The 19,729-nt window shown below is 42.9% G+C and overlaps 1 protein-coding gene across 2 annotated transcripts in view; it reads left to right on the top strand.

The window, feature by feature from the left end:
• The window catches only part of LOC126293695 (acetylcholinesterase-like), an 824,325-nt gene that overhangs the window by 163,716 nt on the left and 640,880 nt on the right, over positions 1–19,729 (top strand). For both annotated transcript variants that reach the window (XM_049986998.1, XM_049986997.1), the window contains exon 3: positions 11,761–11,911. In XM_049986998.1, coding sequence (XP_049842955.1) covers positions 11,761–11,911 — 151 coding nt within the window. The remainder of the gene's footprint in view (positions 1–11,760; positions 11,912–19,729) is intronic.

Here is a 19,729-nt window from a genome sequence, read left to right as displayed (position 1 = left end):
TGTATCATTGTACTTCAAATATCTTTAAAAATAAATGTTTTAAGTACAAAATTAATCACTCAAATACGTGTACTGTAGCGCTAAACTGTGCGTCTTGTTGTAAGATAATCTCTGTGGAAGTGTCGTAGTTATCGTCCTCCGCAAGCTAAGTTCTGCAGAAGTCAATGTACTTACCTCATGATAAACAAAAGTGAAATGCTTTGCGTATAAATATCTTATTTATTACGCTTATTGCCTTGATGAAGAAAGTACTGTGCTGTAACGTATTGTTGTGCTACAGAAAAGGCTGTCTCATTGTAGCTATACCACAAAGTTACTACTAAAACATACTTTCCTTTCCAGAAAAATTCAGAAAAACTGTGCAGATATAAAATAGATACACCGCAAAAGCACAATGTAAATTGTGTCACACATTAGTAGCGTCGTAATATATGCGTGTAGCTATCAAAGAAACCAAATGCTAAGTCATCTTTAATCTCACAGAAAGTACTTCAAATAAAAAATGTCTTTCCAACTAAACCAAAATGTTGCATTAAAGTCTCGTTAACAGTGTATGTTCTAAGTATGTAAGCCTTATAGTCGTTACGTAATCGTGCAACTAACCAGCAAGAATGTACAAATAACAACACTGTGTCGTCTGTTCACTACAACAATGCATTCGTAATTTCTGTTTAAAAATGTTCCCTGGGTTCTACACTGGATAGTTAACTTCAAAACATTGTTGCATGTTAACAGTTTCTCAGTGTGACAAAGCATACTAGAAATGTGAAGTGAAATGTTTTAAGGCAAAGACAAAGTTAAAAAGCAGATTATATTTCAATAAACGGTTTTACATGTGAAATGTGGTGTAAACCATTACTCTTCCTAGTATGCAGAGTTTCAACTTCAACGCAATTATCATGTGGTATATGTCGGATTCTGTAAGGTCCATTGTAAACTAAAAAGAATTTGTGACTCAAGTGTTTCTTCTTATGTGACTATGAATGAGCTTTAATGAGAACTTTCTGACCAGTATATAATTTCTTTGCATTTGCTTTACCGTGTAATTTTCTCCTTTTGTCTTCAGCAGAATTTATATTTTTAATAGCCAAATCAATTATGTCTTTGTGTCGAAGTTTACGTGTATTCGGAAAAGGTACAAGCTCTCTGATTCTGTTCGGTGGTTCTTTATTCTTCAGTACAAGAACAGGTGGTAAAACAGTGGAGTCACGAGGCATTTCATTCAGCACGTTTTGAAATAAGTGTAAATATCTGTCCCAATGCTGATGCTTTCTGTGACAAGAAAGTCTGCAAAGCTTATTGATTTCTTTCATAATCCGTTCAGACGGGTTACAATGTGGTGAGTACAATGAAATAAAAACAGATTTGATTTTATGGTTACGAAGCATGCGTGACCAAACAGCAGATCTGAATTACGGTCCGTTATCTGAAATGACTTTACTAACGTGTCCAACTTCACGTAAGAAATTTTTAACAAAGGCGTTGGATACAGACCGTCCAGTGGCTTTACGTAACGGAGTGAACGAAACAAATTTTGAAGTAAGTTCAACAGCGACTAGAACGTACGAAAATCCATTAGATGTTCTGACAAGCGGTCCCAAGAGATCAACAGCACCAAATTGTTTTAATTTAGACGGAATGATAGGAAACAATGGAGCACTTTGAGAGACAGTAGATGGTTTCGCCTTTTGACCAAGTTTACAAATAGACAAGATTCTTCGAATTCTCTTTTCCATATTGATAAAATAAGAAGTCATTCGAAGAATATGATAACATTTTCGTGGACCAAAATGTGCATAGCTGAAATGAATGTACCAAATGAGCTTATTAACGAAATCTACTGGAATGCAAAGTACCCATAGCTTGTCATCACTGTGCATCGTTTGAACAGTATGTTGTTCCTAACCAGATAATAATGCCGAATCTGTGTGTGTGTCTTTTCATGCCATTTACTTTTGATGTCTTTCCAAATCGGATCTTTATTTTGTTCATGAGCAATGTCCTTTAAAGATGTGCTGATGAAGTTTTCAAAGGCGACTTTCTGAATGTAAAGAATACTGAAATTTCTCTCGAGGTTGCCTTCTGTGTTACTTTTCTCGAACCCAGCCGGTGCGCGTGACATTGCGTCCGCAACAATGTTCTCCTTTCCGGGAATGTAGACTATTGTGAAGTGGAATTCTTGCAGAAACAATGCCCAACGTTTAAACCTGTCATGATTTAATTTTGAAGACATAAGAAATTGTAATGCACGATGATCACTGTATACTTTTACGTGCTTACCATAAAGAAAGAAACTCAATTTGTTAAATGCCCAAACGATAGCTAAAGCTTCTAATTCAGTAACGGAATAATTTTTTTCAGATTTTGTTAGCACTCGGCTAGCAAAAGCAATGGTTTTCTGAACAGAAATGTCATTTTCTGTGGCTTCTTGAAATAAATGGGCACCAAGACCGACTTCAGAAGAATCTGTGCTAAGGCAAAAATCTTGTGAGAGATCTGAATGAGCTAGTATTGGCGCGTTAAGTAGCGTTTTGGTGTAACTAGAATTTGCATATTCATAAAACGACGGTAAAAATTTACGAGACCTAGAAAACTGCGGACTTGTTTTTTTGTGGATGGAACTGGAATGTCTCTGATTGCTTCTAACTTTTCAGGATCCAGCTGAATGCCTTCAGAAGAAATAATATGTCCCAAAAACTTCACCTTTGTCCTACCGAATTCAGACTTTTCCAAGTTAACTGTAATTCCAGATTCTGCAAAAATATGTAACACGCTGTTGAGGATGCGATTATGTTGTTCCCATGAGGCTTCTGCTATTAGAATATCATCCACATATAAGGTGATGTGACGTTTTAAGAAATCAGGTAATATGGAATTTAGCCCACGAATGAATGCTGCCGAAGAAATGTTCAAACCAAAAGAAAGTTTCCGAAACTGATAACAAACGCCGAAACAAAGGAAAGCTGTGTATTTTCTACATTCTGGATGAAGTTCGATCTGATAAAAGCTGGATCTGAGATCGATGGAAGACAACACTTTTACACCATTAAAATTTTGAAGAAGTTCTTCCAACGTTTGCGGCCTGTCTGTCTCAGGAATAATGATATTATTGATTTGTCTCGAATCTAAGACAAGCCTGATCGATCCATTTTTCTTCTCAACAACATGTAATGGATTGTTGTATGAGCTTACTGCAGGCTCAATAATGCCCTCGTCAAGCATAGATTGTATTTCTGTTGTAACACGGTCCCTATAATGTGCTGGAATTACGTATGGTCTAACACAAAATTTAGTAGGCTCACGAACACGAAATTGGTACTGAAATCCCTTGATTGTTCCTGTTTTGTGAGTAAAAACTGTGGAATGTGCTTGTAAAATCTCAGAAAGGTCCTGCCTATCAGTGTCATTACAATTCTCAATTGTTTGAATTTTATTCTGAATTAACTCATTTGTTTCAAATATGCCGTCGATATCATCCCTGTCAGTACTTGCAGAGTGATTGTTAGTGTCTAATTCCGTAGAAAATTCCGAACTGTTGTCTAACAGAAGGTAAAGCCGATTAATTTCCTCGTCATGGTTTGAGAGCCAATCTTCAAATTTCAAAGCTATCGACTTACCTTCTTTCTCTAAACTTATTTCAGCATAAAAAATCTTAAACTTTCACGATTAATTCAAAAAGTCTACTCCCAGTTTAATTTTCTTCGACAATAATGGAACAATAAGAAAGTTCATAGAGAAGCTGTGGCTTTGACAGGAGAATTCTAAGTTGGTTTGTTGGCGTACATCTACATTTTTCCCAAAGATTGCACCTTGTAATTTAATCTTACGTAACGGCAGCGTGGGACAGTCGTTCGATTTGTTGCATTTGCTAAAGGCTGTTTCACTAATTACTGTAATGGGACTGCCTGAGTCAAGTACTGCCGTAAATTTTACGTCATTTACAGTAATGTGAATCACAGGATATGCAATGTTGTTATGTTTTACGCCGTGTTCCTGGAGTAAGATGTCCCTAGTGTCTTCCATTTTTACGTAATTACTAGCTACGGCAGCTGCGTCGTCATTTTCATACGTACGTTTTGTGGCTGCCAGCGGTATGAGTCATTGCCTATTGTCTCTTTGTTGGCGCGCGTCGTTATAGGGATTTGGAGACCTAACTTCTACAAATTCACTTTGACGAGAGGGCCCTGCTCTGTTTGAATCCCGCCAGTTCTGCTGCAATTCAGGTCTGTCGTTACGATCATATCGTCTGTCGTCATGTCGGTAGATTCCATAGTTTCTTTCTTGTCGGTCACGTGGTGGAGAATTTCTCCCTGAATCGTAACTGCGCGCTGGACCGTTGCGTCTAAAGTTATTCTGTCTCCCTTGATAATAATTATTTTGGTTCCCATATTGTCTGTTTCTCTGATTGTCTCTGTGATAGTCACTACCGCGGAGAGGTGATCTTTCCCTGTAATAATTACTTCTCTGCCAACGGTTGTCATACGGGTGGTGTCTGTTTTGGTCACGATTTGTGTTGTGAAAATAGCCTTGTCGTGTCCAGTTATTATTTCTTTCATCGCAGAATTGTGACGGATGTAACCTGTAATTGTTGTGTTTCTGTTTTCGCGTTCCGCGATTGTCAGTGTCAATTTCCAATTCTTGTAACAGTTCCTGAAAACCTTCAATGTCCTCTTTGCAACGTCCAGCCAAAATAATATGTCTTAAATGTTCAGGCAATTTGATTAAGCAAATGCGGATGAGTTCAGAGGGGCTGTATGGGTTTGAAAGATACTGATTCTTATGTAACATACCTTCAAAATATTTCACAAGACTGGAAAATTCAGATTGTTCGAAATGTTTCATCATAATGATGCTATGTTTTACTCGGTCTTGTGTTGCTTGAGACCAATATGCTGAGAGGAAGGCATGATAAAATTCTCCTACACTGTGACAATCGTGAATGACCGATCGCATTGTTACAGCTGGTTCATTCTCTAAGTAGCCACACATACATTCTAATCTATGCTCCAATGACCAGTTAGGAGGAAAACAATGAGAGAATTGATGGAGCCACGCTTGTGGATGAATGTCGCTGCCAGGATTCTTAAATGTTTTGAATTTACATGTAGTAATGAACAGCTTATAGTCAAGATCATCATGTCGGCAAGTCGCATGTCGGTCATTGTTATATCGTTTCGGCGGTTCCATCTCAAAATTCAATGCGCCTTGCCAATTTCTTTCATAATTTCCGAAGTTTCCTGTGTTATTATTTTGTGGTTGTTCTGTATTGCTATGTCCCTCTTCCCATACTGGGGCGCGAGTGTCCTCTGAAATATGTAATTCTTGTATTACTTGAGCCAGCTGATCTTGTACTTCCCGCATTTCTCTTTTGTACTGTGTGTTGATTTGATTTTGATTCTGTTTGAATTTTCTAATTTGTTCATACTCTTCAGTGTCAGTGAAGGCTACAGGTTTTGTGTCATTCAGATCATTATCTACCTTTGTAGATAAGTTCGTGAACTGATCTGAAAGTTCGGCTACTTTATCCGTTAGTGAAATTATTTCCTCTGTGTGGTTTTCTGAACCAAGTTTCAGAGTGTCCATTTGTATTGAAATCGTATCTACTGTTTCCTGTAAGTTTTCCTGAGTTTTTGGAAGTTGCGTAACCGAATCGGTAGATGCAACTGAGTTAATTTTAGCTTGCAAGGTCTCATGATTTTTATGAACAATAGTTTGCAGTTCTTTTATGGCTGCTTCGTGATTCTGTAATGCATTTTCATGCCACGAAAAAATAGGTTGAAAATGCTCACAAATTTGTGTTTTTACGTCATTACAGACTTTTTGACATTTCGATTCAATGTTATGTAAGTCATTAGTTAAGTCTTCACGTGTTTGTTCAAGCGTGGTGTCTAATGTTTGAAGATTTTGTTCCATTGTGTCTAACGTTTGAAGCTTTTGTCCCATTTGTTGCATTAATTGTAATAACAATGCACTGGTGTCTGAAACATGTTCCTCAGTGCTATTCGGCAATGCATTTGAACCGGCAATATACGCAGTTTGAAAAACAGAAAATGTGTCTTGACTTATTTGAGAAAACGGTGAGGACGCAAAACCTGAATCTACAGTATTTCCAAGATTGTGCTCTGTCATTTCGGAATCCTGAGGCGACCTGTTGCGACCGATCGATCGATAATGCTTCCCTGTTCACTAATTGTTTCACTGCCTACACCATTATTTGCAGCCCGCTCCATTTCCCTATGCACAATTACCAAATTACTATGTTGAACATTAGTTAATTCATTAAATGGTGGCGCTAACACACTGCTTTCGTCTTCACTGTCATGTCTCAATTTACGTTGGAGCCTAGTATTACGTTTTTCACACGCCATTATTGTCACAATATTTCACGCGATAACACAGAAAAGCACAATTTGAAGAGCAAAAACAAGAGAACACATTAACGTAGCATTGAAAATAATATCTAGTTAATTGCAAGCGCAGCTGCGAAATACTTCGTGCAAACCTACAAGCATGCCACAACTGTTTTACTGTACAACAATGAAAAACTACAACTATAGAGGAAATTCTCTCTACAATGACGCGCTAGCAATAAACAATGTGGACCACTCTAGACGTTCCCTTCTGGAAAGACGCGTCAGAGGTACACACAGCAAGTCTCCAACAACAATGACCACTGTGCCGAAGCTTTCTGCATACCGTTTGCCTCGCCACACCACGTCCAGTGTATGCTGTGAGGTCAGATGCCTGTTGCTGTGCAGTACTAAGGCGGTAGTGTCGTGCCCTTAAAATCAGATAACCGTCCTCTCTTTCTGGTTTCACACGTGGTCGGCCCTGCCCTGGTCTCCGTGATACAGTTTCGATCTTTCTAAACTGTCGCCACATCGGAAAATCCACGGCACGGTTCACATTAAGCCAACAGGCCACATGAGTTAGCGACTGCCCTGCTTCCACACTGCCTATGCCTCTCAGTCGCAAAGCGTCTGTTAGGCATCTTCTCTGTGCCACACTGCACAGTCTTTACTGTGTACACAGCTATTGCGGATGTGCACCTACCCGACAAATACTATGCCGTTTGACGGGTCTCCTGACCTATTCGCTGGACGGGTTGTCTGTTGACCAGAATGCTATCTTCCATGGAGAACACGATCGCACGGACATCTGTTGATAGTTGGTAGGATTATACACTACTGGACATTAAAATTGCTCCACCACGAAGATGACGTGCTGGAGACGCGAAATTTAACCGACAGGAAGACGATGCTGTGATATGGAAATGATTAGCTATTCAGAGCTTTCACACAAGGTTGGCGCCGGTAGCGACACCTACAACGTGCTGACATGAGTTTCCAACCGATTTCTCGTACATAAACAGCAGTTGACCGGCGTTGCCTGGTGAAACGGAGTTGTGATGCCTCGTGTAAGGAAGAGAAATGCGTACCATCACGTTTTCGACTTTGATAAAGGTCGGATTGTAGCCTATCGCTATTGCGGTTTATCGAATCGCGACATTGCTGCTCGCGTTGGTCGAGATCCATTGACTGTTAGCAGAACATGGAATCGGTGGGTACAGGAGGGTAATACGGAACGCCGTGCTGGATTCCAACGGCCTCGTATCACTAGCGGTCGAGATGACAGGCATCTTATCCGCATGGCTGTAACGGATCGTGCAGCCACGTCTCGATCCCTGAGTCAACACATGGGTACGTTTGCAAGACAACAACCATCTGCACGAACAGTTTGACGATGCTTACAGCAGCACGGACTATCAGCTCGGAGACCGTGGCTGCGGTTACCCTTGACGCTGCATCACAGACAGCAGCGCCTGCAATGGTGTACTCGACGACGAACCTGGGTGCACGAATGGCAAAACGTCATTTTTTCGGATGAATCCAGGTTCTATTTACAGCATCACGATGGTCGCATCCGTTTTTGGTGGCATCACGGTTAACGCACATTGGAAGCATGTATTCGTCATCGCCATACTGACGTAATACTCGGCGTGATGGTATGGGGTGCCATTGGTTACACGTCTCGGTCACCTCCTATTCGCATTCACGGCACTTTGAACAGCAGACGTTACATTTCAGGTGTGTTACGACCCGTGGCTCTACCCTTCATTCGATCCCTGCGAAACCCTACATTTCGGCAGGATAATGCACGACCGCATGTTGCAGGTCCTGTACGGGCCTTTCTCGATACAGAAAATGTTCGACTGCTACCCTGGCCAGCACATTCTCCAGATATCTCACCAATTGAAAACGTCTGGTCAATGGTGGCAGAGCAACTGGCTCGTCACAATACGCCAGTCACTAATCTTGATGAACTGTGGTATCGCGTTGAAGCTGCATGGGCAGCTGTACCTGTACACGCCATCCAAGGTCTGTTTGACTCAATGCCCATGCGTATCAAGGCCGTTATTACGGTCAGAGGTGGTTATTCTAGGTACTGATTTCTCAGGATCTGTGCACCCAAATTGCGTGAAAATGTAATCACATGTCAGTTCTAGTATAATATATTTGGCCAATGAGTACCCGTTTATCATCTGGTGTAGCAGTTTTAATGGCCAGTAGTGTATTTCGACTAAGACACAGGACACACAACTAACGGTTTGTTGCTTTAATTTTGGACACCAGTAAATATGAATTTTCTAACGTCCTATTAGTTTAGTCTGCTGAGCTTATTTGTTATTTGGTCCGCTCATGGTAGCTGTGTGGTCAGCGCGACGGAATGTCATACGTAACGGCCCGGGTTCGATTCCTCCGCTCAGGTTGTCGATTTCTGCAACATCTGAGGTACAAGTTTTAGGTGATTCGTCCTATGTACAGTAATGTTGTTGCTGTGGTCTTCAGTCCTGAGACTGGTTTGATGCAGCTCTCCATGCTACTCTATCCTGTGCAAGCCTCTTCATCTCCCAGTACCTACTGCAACCTACACCCTTCTGAATCTGCTTATTGTACTCATCTCTTGGTCTCCCTCTAAGATTTTTACCCTCCACGCTGCCCTCCAATACCAAAATGGTGATCCCGTGATGCCTCAGAACATGTCCTACCGACCGATTCCTTCTTTTCGTCAAGTTGTGCCACAAACTTCTCTTCTCCACAATCCTATTCAATACCTCCTCGTTAGTTATGTGATCTACCCATCTAATCTTCAGCATTCTTCTGTAGCACCACATTTCGAAAGCTTCTATTGTCTTCTTGTTAAAAAGTATTTATTGTCCATGTATCACTTCCGTATATGGCTACACTCCATACAAATTCTTTCAGAAACGACTTCCTGACACTTAAATCTATACTCGATGTTAACAAATTTCGATTCTTCAGAAACGCTTTCCTTGCCATTGCCAGTCAACATTTTATATCCTCTCTACTTCGACCATCATCAGTTATTTTGCTCCCCAAATAGCAAAACACCTTTATTACTTTAAGTGTCTCATTTCCTAATCTAATTCCCTCTGCATGACCCGACTGAGTTTGACTACATTCCATTATCGTCGTTTTGCTTTTGTTGATGTTCATCTTATACCCACCTTTCAAGACACTGTCCATTCCATTCAACTGCTCTTCCAAGTCCTTTGCTGTCTCTGACAGAATTACAATGTCATCGGCGAACCTCAAAGTTTTTATTTCTTCTCCCTGGATTTTAATACCTACTGCAAATTTTTCTTTTGTTTCCTTTACTGCTTGCTCAATATACAGATTGAATAACATCGGGGAGAGACTACAACCCTGTCTCACTCCCTTCCCAACCACTGCTTCCCTTTCGTGTCCCTCGACTCTTATGACTGCCATCTGGTTTCTGTACAAATTGTAAATAGCCTTCACTCTCTGTATTTTACCCCTGCCATCTTCAGAATTTGAGAGTATTCAACATTGTCAACATTGTCAAAAACTTTCTCTAAGTCTACAAATGCTAGAAACGTAGGTTTGCCTTTCCTTAATCTTTCTTTTAAGATAAGTAAGGTCAGTATTGCCTCACGTGTTCCAGTATTTCTACGGAATCCAAGCTGATTTTCCACGAGGTTGGCTTCTACTAGTTTTTCCATTCGTCTGTAAAGAATTCGTGTTAGTATTTTGCAGCTGTGGCTTATTAGACTGATTGTTCGATAATTTTCACATCTGTCAACACCTGCTTTCTTTGGGATTGGAATTATTATGTTCTTCTTGAAGTCTGAGTGTATTTCGCCTGTTTCATACACCTTGCTCACCGGATGGTAGAGTTTTGTCAGGACTGGCTCTCCCAAGGCCGTCAGTAGTTCCAATGGAATGTTGTCTACTCCGGGGGCCTTGTTTCGACTCAGGTCTTTCAGTGCTCTGTCGTACTCTTTACACAGTATCGTATCTCCCATCTCATCTTCATCTACATCCTCCTCCAATTCCATAATATTGTCCTCAAGTACATCGCCCTTGTATAGACCCTCTATATACTCCTTCCACCTTTCTGCTTTCCCTTCTTTGCTTAGAAGTGGGTTTGCATCTGAGCTCTTGATGTTCATACAAGTGTTCTCTTATCTCCAAAGGTCTCTTTAATTTTCCTGTAGGCATTATCTATCTTACCCCTAGTGAGATAAGGCTGTACATCCTTACATTTTCCTCTAGCCATCCCTGCTTTCCCGTTTTGCACTTCCTGTCGATCTCATTTTTGAGACGTTTGTATTCCTTTTTGCCTGGCTTCATTTACTGCATTTTTATATTTTCTCCTTTCATCAATTAAATTCAATATTTCTTCTGCTACCCAAGGATTTCTACTAGCCCTAGTCTTTCTACCTACTTGATCCTCCGCTGCCTTCACTACTTCATCCCTCAGAGTTACCCATTCTTCTTCTACTGTATTTCTTTCCCCCATTCCTGTCAATTGTTCCCTTATGCTCTCCCTGAAACTCTGTACAACCTGTTGTTCTTTCAGTTTATCCAGGTCCCATCTCCTTAAATTCCCACCTTTTTGCAGTTTCTTCAGTTTTAATCTACAGGTCATAACCAATAGATTGTGGTCAGAGTCCACATCTGCCCCTGGAAATGTCTTACAATTTTAAACTTGGTTCCTAAATCTCTGTCTTACCATTATATAATCTATCTGATACCTTTTAGTATCTCCAGGGTTCTTCCATGTATACAACCTTCTTTCATGATTCTTAAACCAAGTGTTAGCTATCTCTGAGCACTATGGGACTTAATATCTGAGGTCATCAGTCCCCTAGACTTAGAACTACTTAAACCTAACTAACCTTAGGGCATCAAACATGGCCGGCCGGAGTGGCCGAGTGGTTATAGGCGCTACAGTCTGGAACCGCGCGACCGCTATGGTCGCTGGTTCGAATCCTGCCTCGTGCACGGATGTGTGTGATGTCCTTAGGTTAATTTGGTTTAAGTAGTTCTAGGGGACTGACGACGTCAGAAGTTAAGTCCCATAGTGCTCAGAGCCATTAGAACCATTTTTTGACATCACACACATACATACAGGATTCTAACCTGCGACCGTAGCGGTCGCGCGGCTCCAGATCGTAGCTCCTAGAACCGTTCGGCCACACCGGCACGCCCTCCGCTAAGGGACTGAGTGTTGTGTTGTCCTAATCATCATCATTTCATCCCCATCGACGCGCAAGTCGGCGGAGTAGCGTCAGTTTGAGACTTGCACCCGGCAAACGGTCTACCCGACGGGAGGCTCTAGCCACTCGGCATTTCCATTTACTTGTTATTGCTTTATTGCAGTTTTTGAGGCGTTGCTACTTTGCTGGAAGCAGTGTGTGCGTTTCGGTTGCAGGTGCACATCTTCACCGGCATCCCGTTCGCGAAGCCTCCGCTGGGCCCGCTGCGCTACCGCCGGCCCGTCCCCGTGGACCCGTGGCACGGCGTGCTCGACGCCACCGCCATGCCCAACTCCTGCTTCCAGGAGCGCTACGAGTACTTCCCCGGTGAGTACTCGCAGCGCAAACTTGTCTCACCTCGTTCACTCACAAGCTTCTAACAAGGGAACCTCCCCACCGCACCCCCCTCAGATTTGGTTATAAGTTGGCACAGTGGGTAGGCCGTGAAAAACTGAACACAGACCAATCGAGAAAACAGGAAGAAGTTGTGTGGAGGAACTATGAAAAAGTAAGCAAAATATACAAAGTGAGTAGTCCATGCGCAAGATAAGCAACACCAAGTATAATGTAAGATCAGGAGCGCCGTGGTCCCGTGATTAGCGTGAGCAGCTGCGGAACGAGAGGTCCTTGGTTCAAGTCTTCCCTAGAGTGACCCCACCGCTATTGCGGCGTGTACCACGTCCTGACCATCCTTAAAAAAAGTGGGACAATTACTGTATATATTAATGCGTTGTGTGATAGTGTACAATTTTCTGAATTAAAAAAGGATGGGTAAAACAAAACAAAAAAGTGGAAACATGCTTACCTCTCAGGCAGCAGGCCGGGGTTAGTTGCCGGCCGGCTTGGAGATTTAGAAAAAAAAGAGTGAAAAGTTTACTTTCCTTATTTTCACAAAGTTATGATCTGTCCGTTCGTTCATTGACGTCTCTGTTCACTGTAATAAGTTTAGTGTCTGTGTTTTTAGACCGCACCGAAAAAAGATTCTCCTACCTTCCCCGATTTAGGTTTTCTTGTGGACGTGATAATCACTCTCAAAAAAGGGATGAAAACATAAGAGTTTGTCACATAAACTGCAACAAATGAATGCAACAGATTCACAGTCGCACAGATTTCCCTGTGCGCTGTCAAAACATATGTTTTATACGTTTTCAACGTTTTTAACGTTTTTCAAATTTTTCCGTGTGTACAGTGTCAAATCCTGCATATGTCCAAGCATATAAGTCCTGGAATTTTTGAGACCGAAGCTCATTATGTGTGAGTGCCTGAACTTTGATAATTGACACACGATCACGATCACGTAAACAATACCTGTGCAGCTTCGCAAAATAATTGTCTGAAAATAAAAAAAATTAAACTTTTCACCCGAGGGAAGACTTGAAGCAAGGACCTCTCGCAGAACAGCTGCTCACGCTAACCATGGGACCACGGCACTCCTGAGCTCACATTATCCTTGATGTTGCATATCTTGCGCATGGACTACTCAGTTTGTGTATCTTGATTATTTTTTTGATAGTGCCACACAACTTCTTCCTGTTTTATCGAGTGATCTGTGTTCAGTGTTTCAAGGCGTGTCCACTGTGTCAACTTATAACTAAATTTGAGGGGGGTGCGATGGGGATGTTCCCTTGTAAGAAGCGCGTAGTAGTGCTGGAGTTTTGCCGAATATTGTTTCATTCTCTTTAAAAATGAAATGACATTCGGAGCTACATTGTTACTTTGCTCGTCTGTTTTTACGCCTGAACTGCAACTGCTCACGTCATTGTAGGTTAGCTGGACCGCTGGGTGGCCAGTGCTGTCCAAGTTCAATATGCCGGCAAAGCTGTTGTCCTGCATTATCGCTCAGCCTATGTGCGTGTGACACATCATAAGACGTATCCTTATGATCGTACTGACTGTATTAGTCACAGCTTGGCTTCCGCTCCACATGAAACGAAATCCACTGAGACTGAAGCAAACGCTAAAGAATACATGGCGTAATGTTTACATCAGGTTTATTCTTATGATGAAGGGAGTATATTCTGAAACGTAGTGGTTGGAGCAAGACAATAGTGTGTTGGCTCTCAACATATATCGAGCTGTAGAGATTGTTCTGAGTCCTTCCATTCCATCGTTAATTGATTCTTTCATATTTATCGTTATGCTGCGTACGATTCTGTTGAGATTCCCCTCTGTCGGCGTGTGTGGTGTTATCTGTTGCTTTCTGGTAGCTTTGTGTAAGGGAATAAGGTATTTCAGGGGGATGGCCGGCTGGTTGCCTAGCGGTGACGAGTCGGTCGGTCCGTTTTTAAAATCGGGAATTACAGAATGTCGTACTGAGAGACCGCGGCGTGACGTGGCGGTGGACAGTCGGCTGTTGTTCCGAGAAGCCGCGTGGTCTGTCCTGGCGGTGCGAGACGTGTGGGACGAGTTGACGGTACAAGGCTGTGAGCTCTCGGTGTGAACACCCGGGGGCCACGGCTGTGGTTTCGAGTCACTACTTGATAGGAGCGGCAGCGGACGTCTTTACAATGTCCGTCTGGAGGCGGGAAAGACGGACTAGTAACTCGCCTAACCTGAGGAGTGGTATTTCGCCGCCGTGGGTGCAGAGGAGACGAGGGCTCCGGTGACAGAGCGCGTGGCTGCGTGACTGTGACCAGTTAGGTACCCTGGCGACGTGGACACGGTCGGGTGTGAGGAACGAGTTTAGATGTTAATTGAAGAGTTTTGATTTGTGCTACCAGTGTCTTTTCTGCCTTGTGGCCTCCTGCGTTCGGGTTTCCTGTCCCTGTCGCCGGTGTAATTATAGACAGTGATTTTTTTGGCTTCTTATTAGTACAGTCTGAGAGGAAGTGTATTTTTGGGCAGGTTTATCGTTCCTGATTTGATTTCTCCTCCTCTCTTGGTCTAGCGTGAGGTCGATGTGATTGCTGAATGTGAGGCGTTGTGGGTCTGTTACCCCCGCTTCTAGCCTGAGCTCCTTCGGGAGACAATGGTGGCCGCCCTTACAGCCGGTCGGTTAATTATTTCTATTCCAGGACATTTTGGTGGTAGGACATGGTATTAAAGTTGTTAGTTATTGTAAAATGTTAAATGGTTGTATTTTACTCTGAATGTTCTTGGCCACTGTTTAAAAAGTTTTACGTTTGCCTTTCATTGGTGGGTGTTTTAAAATTATGTGGCATTAAAATTGTTAGTTATTGTAAACGGTGAATGACCGTATCTTTACTTTATTGTTTTATTGTACTTGGCATCGTTTGAAAGTGCTAGTTCTGCCTCCCTGTTAGTGAGCACTTGTAATTTAATATCTTGTTGTGCCAAAATTTAAAAGAAGTGGCTTCCTACATGTTCGACAGAGAAATTGTATCGAAATAGCTGTTTCGGTTTCATTACTTGGAAAGTTTTAATTTTGTTATGACAGATGTGAAAATTACCGAACTATCAGTTTAATAAGTCACAGCTGCAAAATACTAACACGAATTCATTACAGACGAATGGAAAAACTGGTAGAAGCCGACCTCGGGGAAGATCAGTTTGGATTCCGTAGAAATGTTGGGACACGTGAGGCAATACTGACCCTCAGACTTACCTTAGAAGAAAGATCAAGGAAAGGCAAACCTACGTTTCTAGCATTTGTAGACTTAGAGAAAGCTTTTGACAATGTTGACTGGAACACTCTCTTCCAAATTCCGAAGGTGACAGGGGTACAATACAGAGAGCGAAAGGCTATTTACAATTTGTACAGAAACCAAATGGCAGTTATAGGAGTCGAGGGACATGAAAGGGAAGCAGTGGTTGGGAAGGGAGTGAGACAGAGTTGTAGCCTCTCCCCAATGTTATTCAATCTGTATACTGAACAAGCAGTAAAGGAAACAAAAGAAAAATTTGGAGTAGGTATTAAAATCCATGGAGAAGAAATAAAAACTTTGAGGTTCGCCGATGATATTGTAATTCTGTCGGAGACTGCAAAGGACTTGGGGGAGCAGTTGAAAGGAATTGACAGTGTCTTGAAAGGAGAGTCTAACATGAACATCAATAAAAACAAAACGAGGATAATGGAATGTAGTCGAATTACATCGGGTGATGCTGAGGGAATTAGATTAGGAATTGAGACACTTGAAGTAGTAAAGGAGTTTTGATATTTGGGGAGCAAAATAACTGATGATGCTCGAAGTAGAGAGGATATATAATGTAGACTGGCAAGGGCAAGGAAAGCGTTTCTGAAGAAGAGAAATTTGTTAACATCGAGTATAGATTTAAGTGTCATGAAGTCGTTTCTGAAAGTATTTGTATGGAGTGTGGCCATGTATGGAAGTGAAACATGGACGATAAATAGTTTGGACAAGAAGAGAATAGAAGCTTTCGGAATGTGGTCTTACAGAAGAATGCTGAAGATTAGATGGGTAGATCACATAACTAATGTGGAGGTATTGAATGGGATTGGGGAGAAGAGACGTTTGTGGCACGATTAGAAGAAGGGACCAGTTGGTAAGACATGTTCTGAGGCATCAAGGGATCACAAATTTAGCTTTGGAGGGCAGTGTGAAGGGTAAAAATCGTAGAGAGAGACCAAGAGATGAATAGACTAAGTAGATTTTGAAGGATGTAGGTTGCAGTAGATACTGGGAGATGAAGAAGCTTGCACAGGATAGGGTAGCATGGAGAGCTGCTTCAAACCAGTCTCAGGACTGAAGACCACAACAACAACAATGTTCCGTGGATCATTTCCCCGAGAAATCATAGTGATGTTGAACGATTCATCTTACATGCACATCACAAATTACTTCGTAAATAAGACGACATGCTGATCGTTGCCTGTATAAATAAGGCACACAGATGTGAGTACTCATCACCTTTTACACATTATAGTAATAGAAATTCCTTTATGGAATAGAAGAAGTTTGCAAAGGAGAAACTTTGCAGTCTGGTGCCAAATTTGTCTTCGCTGTCAGTCAGGTATTCTATATCGCTGGGCTGCGTTTGGTTTGGTTTGTGCAGCATGTACTGATGAAAATCTATAGGTGAAGACAGAAGTAATTCAGGAGTTAGGATGAACAAAAAATGTCGCAGCAGTACACCAACAAGAGCACTACTAATACCAAATTCATGTTGCAGCAGCGCAAAGTGGGTGTGTGTCGTTGTCGCGCCTACTGCCTTTACTGAGGCTGTGGATGGGACAGGTACGCACCGAGGTCGGCTTTATGCTGGGCATAACGTCAGTGGTTTTGTGGCGGGTGGGGGTGGCGCTGTCGTGGGAGGGGTGGTGGGAGGGGGAGGTGGCTGGCCGTTGTATCGGGGACCGCGCGCGCTGCTAGAATATTTCCGCGCGGCGACCAAAATAGACCCTCACGGTCGAGCACGCTACACGGCTCAGGCTAGCGGTCGCCTAGGGCAGCCCTGTGAAGCTGACGTGCAGGTGTGGAGTATCTGATCGCGAAAGGATGTACAGCGTCTGACATGAAAACTACCTTATTTACAAATGGTATTAAAAAAAAGAGGGACCTAATCAGACATAGATTCTTCCAGTTTGTGGCAACTACATGTATCAATCCAGAGACTAAGAGGATAGACGCTGCTTTACAGTCCATAGGCACCAAAGCATGTCTACGATTATGGAGGCTGTTACGCCCACAGTTCTGCTGTTGAGATCGCCAAAGCCATGTAAAGGCGAGGCATGAAGACTGTCTTTAATGTAACCCGACAGGAAGAGTTCTTAGCTCGTGATTTAGTGGCTAGCAATGCTGCCTCTGGATCAGAGGGTCCCGGGTTCGATTCCCGGTCGGGTTGGGGATTTTCTCTGCCTGGGACTGGGTGTTTGTGTTGTCCTCATCATTTCATCATCATCATCATTTGTGATTTGACTGCGAAGAAAGTGGATTGTGTAACAACTGGGACTTTGTACACCTAGTGGTGGTTTCACTGCCCTTCTACCTCTTTCCGCAGATGCTGACGACAGTAGCACGTGAACATTCGACCAGTTTCACCGTTTTCGAGATATTCGTCCACAGGCTATGCGTAATAATAATCTGCCCTGCGCCAGAGCCGCTTATGTCAATGGATTTCCCCAGCTGCAGCCAGGGTGATCCTCCGTCAGTGTCTGCTGCGCTCACGTACTTTTCTTACCGCGTCAGATGCAGGCGGCATCCAACGTCGCGGTGTGCAGTCGTCGTAATGTTGTGGCTTATCAGTTTAGGCCTATAGTTTTGAGAGTCCGTTCGACGACCATTCTTGAAAACAGCAATGATCTGTGCTTATTTCCAATAATCAGAAACGCTTCGCTTCTCTGGAGACCTACGCTACACTGCTTCCAGAAGAGAAGCAAGTGTTTTTAGCATACTCCGTGTAGAATCGAATTGGTATCCCGTCAGGTTCAACATCCTTTCTTCTTTTGAGGAACTTGAGTTGGTTTTCTACCACTTGGTCCCTTATTTCAATGTCTATCATTTAGTCGTTCGTGAAGAGAAGAGCTAGAGCATGAGCGTCCTCTGTGAAACACTTTCGGAAAAAGACGTTTAGACACGGAGTGTCTGTGTACACTGCTTTCATCCATTTACTGATTTAACGTATGACCAAAACTGTCAAGAAAGTTAGGAGGTAGAATATTACTTTGGAACTCGTTGACCGCTTCACACATAGCTGACGTTAAGCTAATTTTGTCTTGTTTGTCTTTGGGGCTTTGGCTAAGTTTAAATTTCCAATGACGCTCCTTTCCTTTCGTGGTAGTTTCCTAATATGGTTGTCGAACAACAGCGGTTCGTTTCCATTCCGCGCAACATTCCTCGGCACTTACCTGTCCAAAGGATATTACAGGATGGTCTCAAACTTGTCCGTTTATACTGAACATTGTCAGTGCTGGTGATGGAATTTTCGTGACGCTTCTGCAGTCTGTTTCTTGTCGCTCTTCCTAAACGGAAATACCTTCCTGCCTTTCTCTGTATTCCTATTTATAGCCGTATTCAGTGGTGTAACGACCTTACGATCACAGATTCTCTCTCTCTGTTTGTAACCAGCAGGTCTGGGATGTTACCTTCACGAGTTGCTCCTCTGACGATTTTTGATGTCAAATTACACTGAAGAGCCAAAGAAACTGGTACACCTGTCTAATGTCGTGTAGGGCCACCGCGAGCACTTAGAAGTGCCACAACATGACGTGGCATGGACTGGACTAATGGCTGAAGTAGTGGTGGAACGAATTGATGCCTTGAATCCTGCAGGACTGTCCATAAATCCGTAAAAGTACGAGGGGATGTATATCTCTTCTGAACAGCACGTTGCAAGGAACACCAGATATACTCAATAATGGTCACGTCTGGGGAGTTTGCTGACCAGCGGAAGTGTTTAAACACAGAAGAGTGTTCCTGGAGCCACTATGTAACAATTCTGGACGTGTGGGGCGTCGCATTGTTTTACTGAAAGTGGCCAAGTCCGTTGGAATGCACAATCGATGTGAATACTGTAGATACAGGATGCTTACATACGTGTCACCTGTCAGAGTCGTATCTAGACGTATCAGGGGTCACGTATCACTCCAACTGCACACGCCCTACACCATTACAGAGTTTCCACCACCTTGAACAGTCCCCTGCTGACTAGCAGGTTCCATGGATTCATGAGGTTGTCTCCATACCCGTACACGTCTATCCGCTCGATGCAACTTGAAACGAGACTCGTTCGACCAGTCAACATGTGTCCAGTCATCAGCAGTCCAATGTCGGCTTCGATGGGCCCAGGCGATGCGTAAAGCTTCGTGTCGTGGAATCATCAATATCCGATTGGGCCTTCGGCTCCGAAAGCCGTTATCGATGATCTTTCGTCGAATGGTTCGACGTTGACCCTTGTTGATCGCCCAGCACTGAAATCTGCACCAATTTGCGGAAGGGTCGCACTTCTGTCGCGTTGAACAATTCTCTGTAGCCGTCGTTGATCCAGTTCTTGCAGGTTATTTTTCAGGCCGCAGTGATGTGGAAGATTTGATGTTTTACTGGATTCCTGATATTCACACACTCGTGGAATGTTCGTACGGGAAAATCCCCACTTCATCGCTACCTCGGAGATGCTGTGTCCCATCTCTCGTGCGCCGACTGTAACACCACGTGCAAACTCACTTAAATCTTGATAAACTGCCACTGTAGCAGCAGTAACCGGCCTAACAACTGCGCCAGACACTTG

Source organism: Schistocerca gregaria, chromosome 10, assembly GCF_023897955.1.
Source record: "Schistocerca gregaria isolate iqSchGreg1 chromosome 10, iqSchGreg1.2, whole genome shotgun sequence".
NCBI classification, from domain to species: domain Eukaryota; kingdom Metazoa; phylum Arthropoda; class Insecta; order Orthoptera; family Acrididae; genus Schistocerca; species Schistocerca gregaria.
This window is presented reverse-complemented; position numbering and strand designations above follow the sequence as displayed.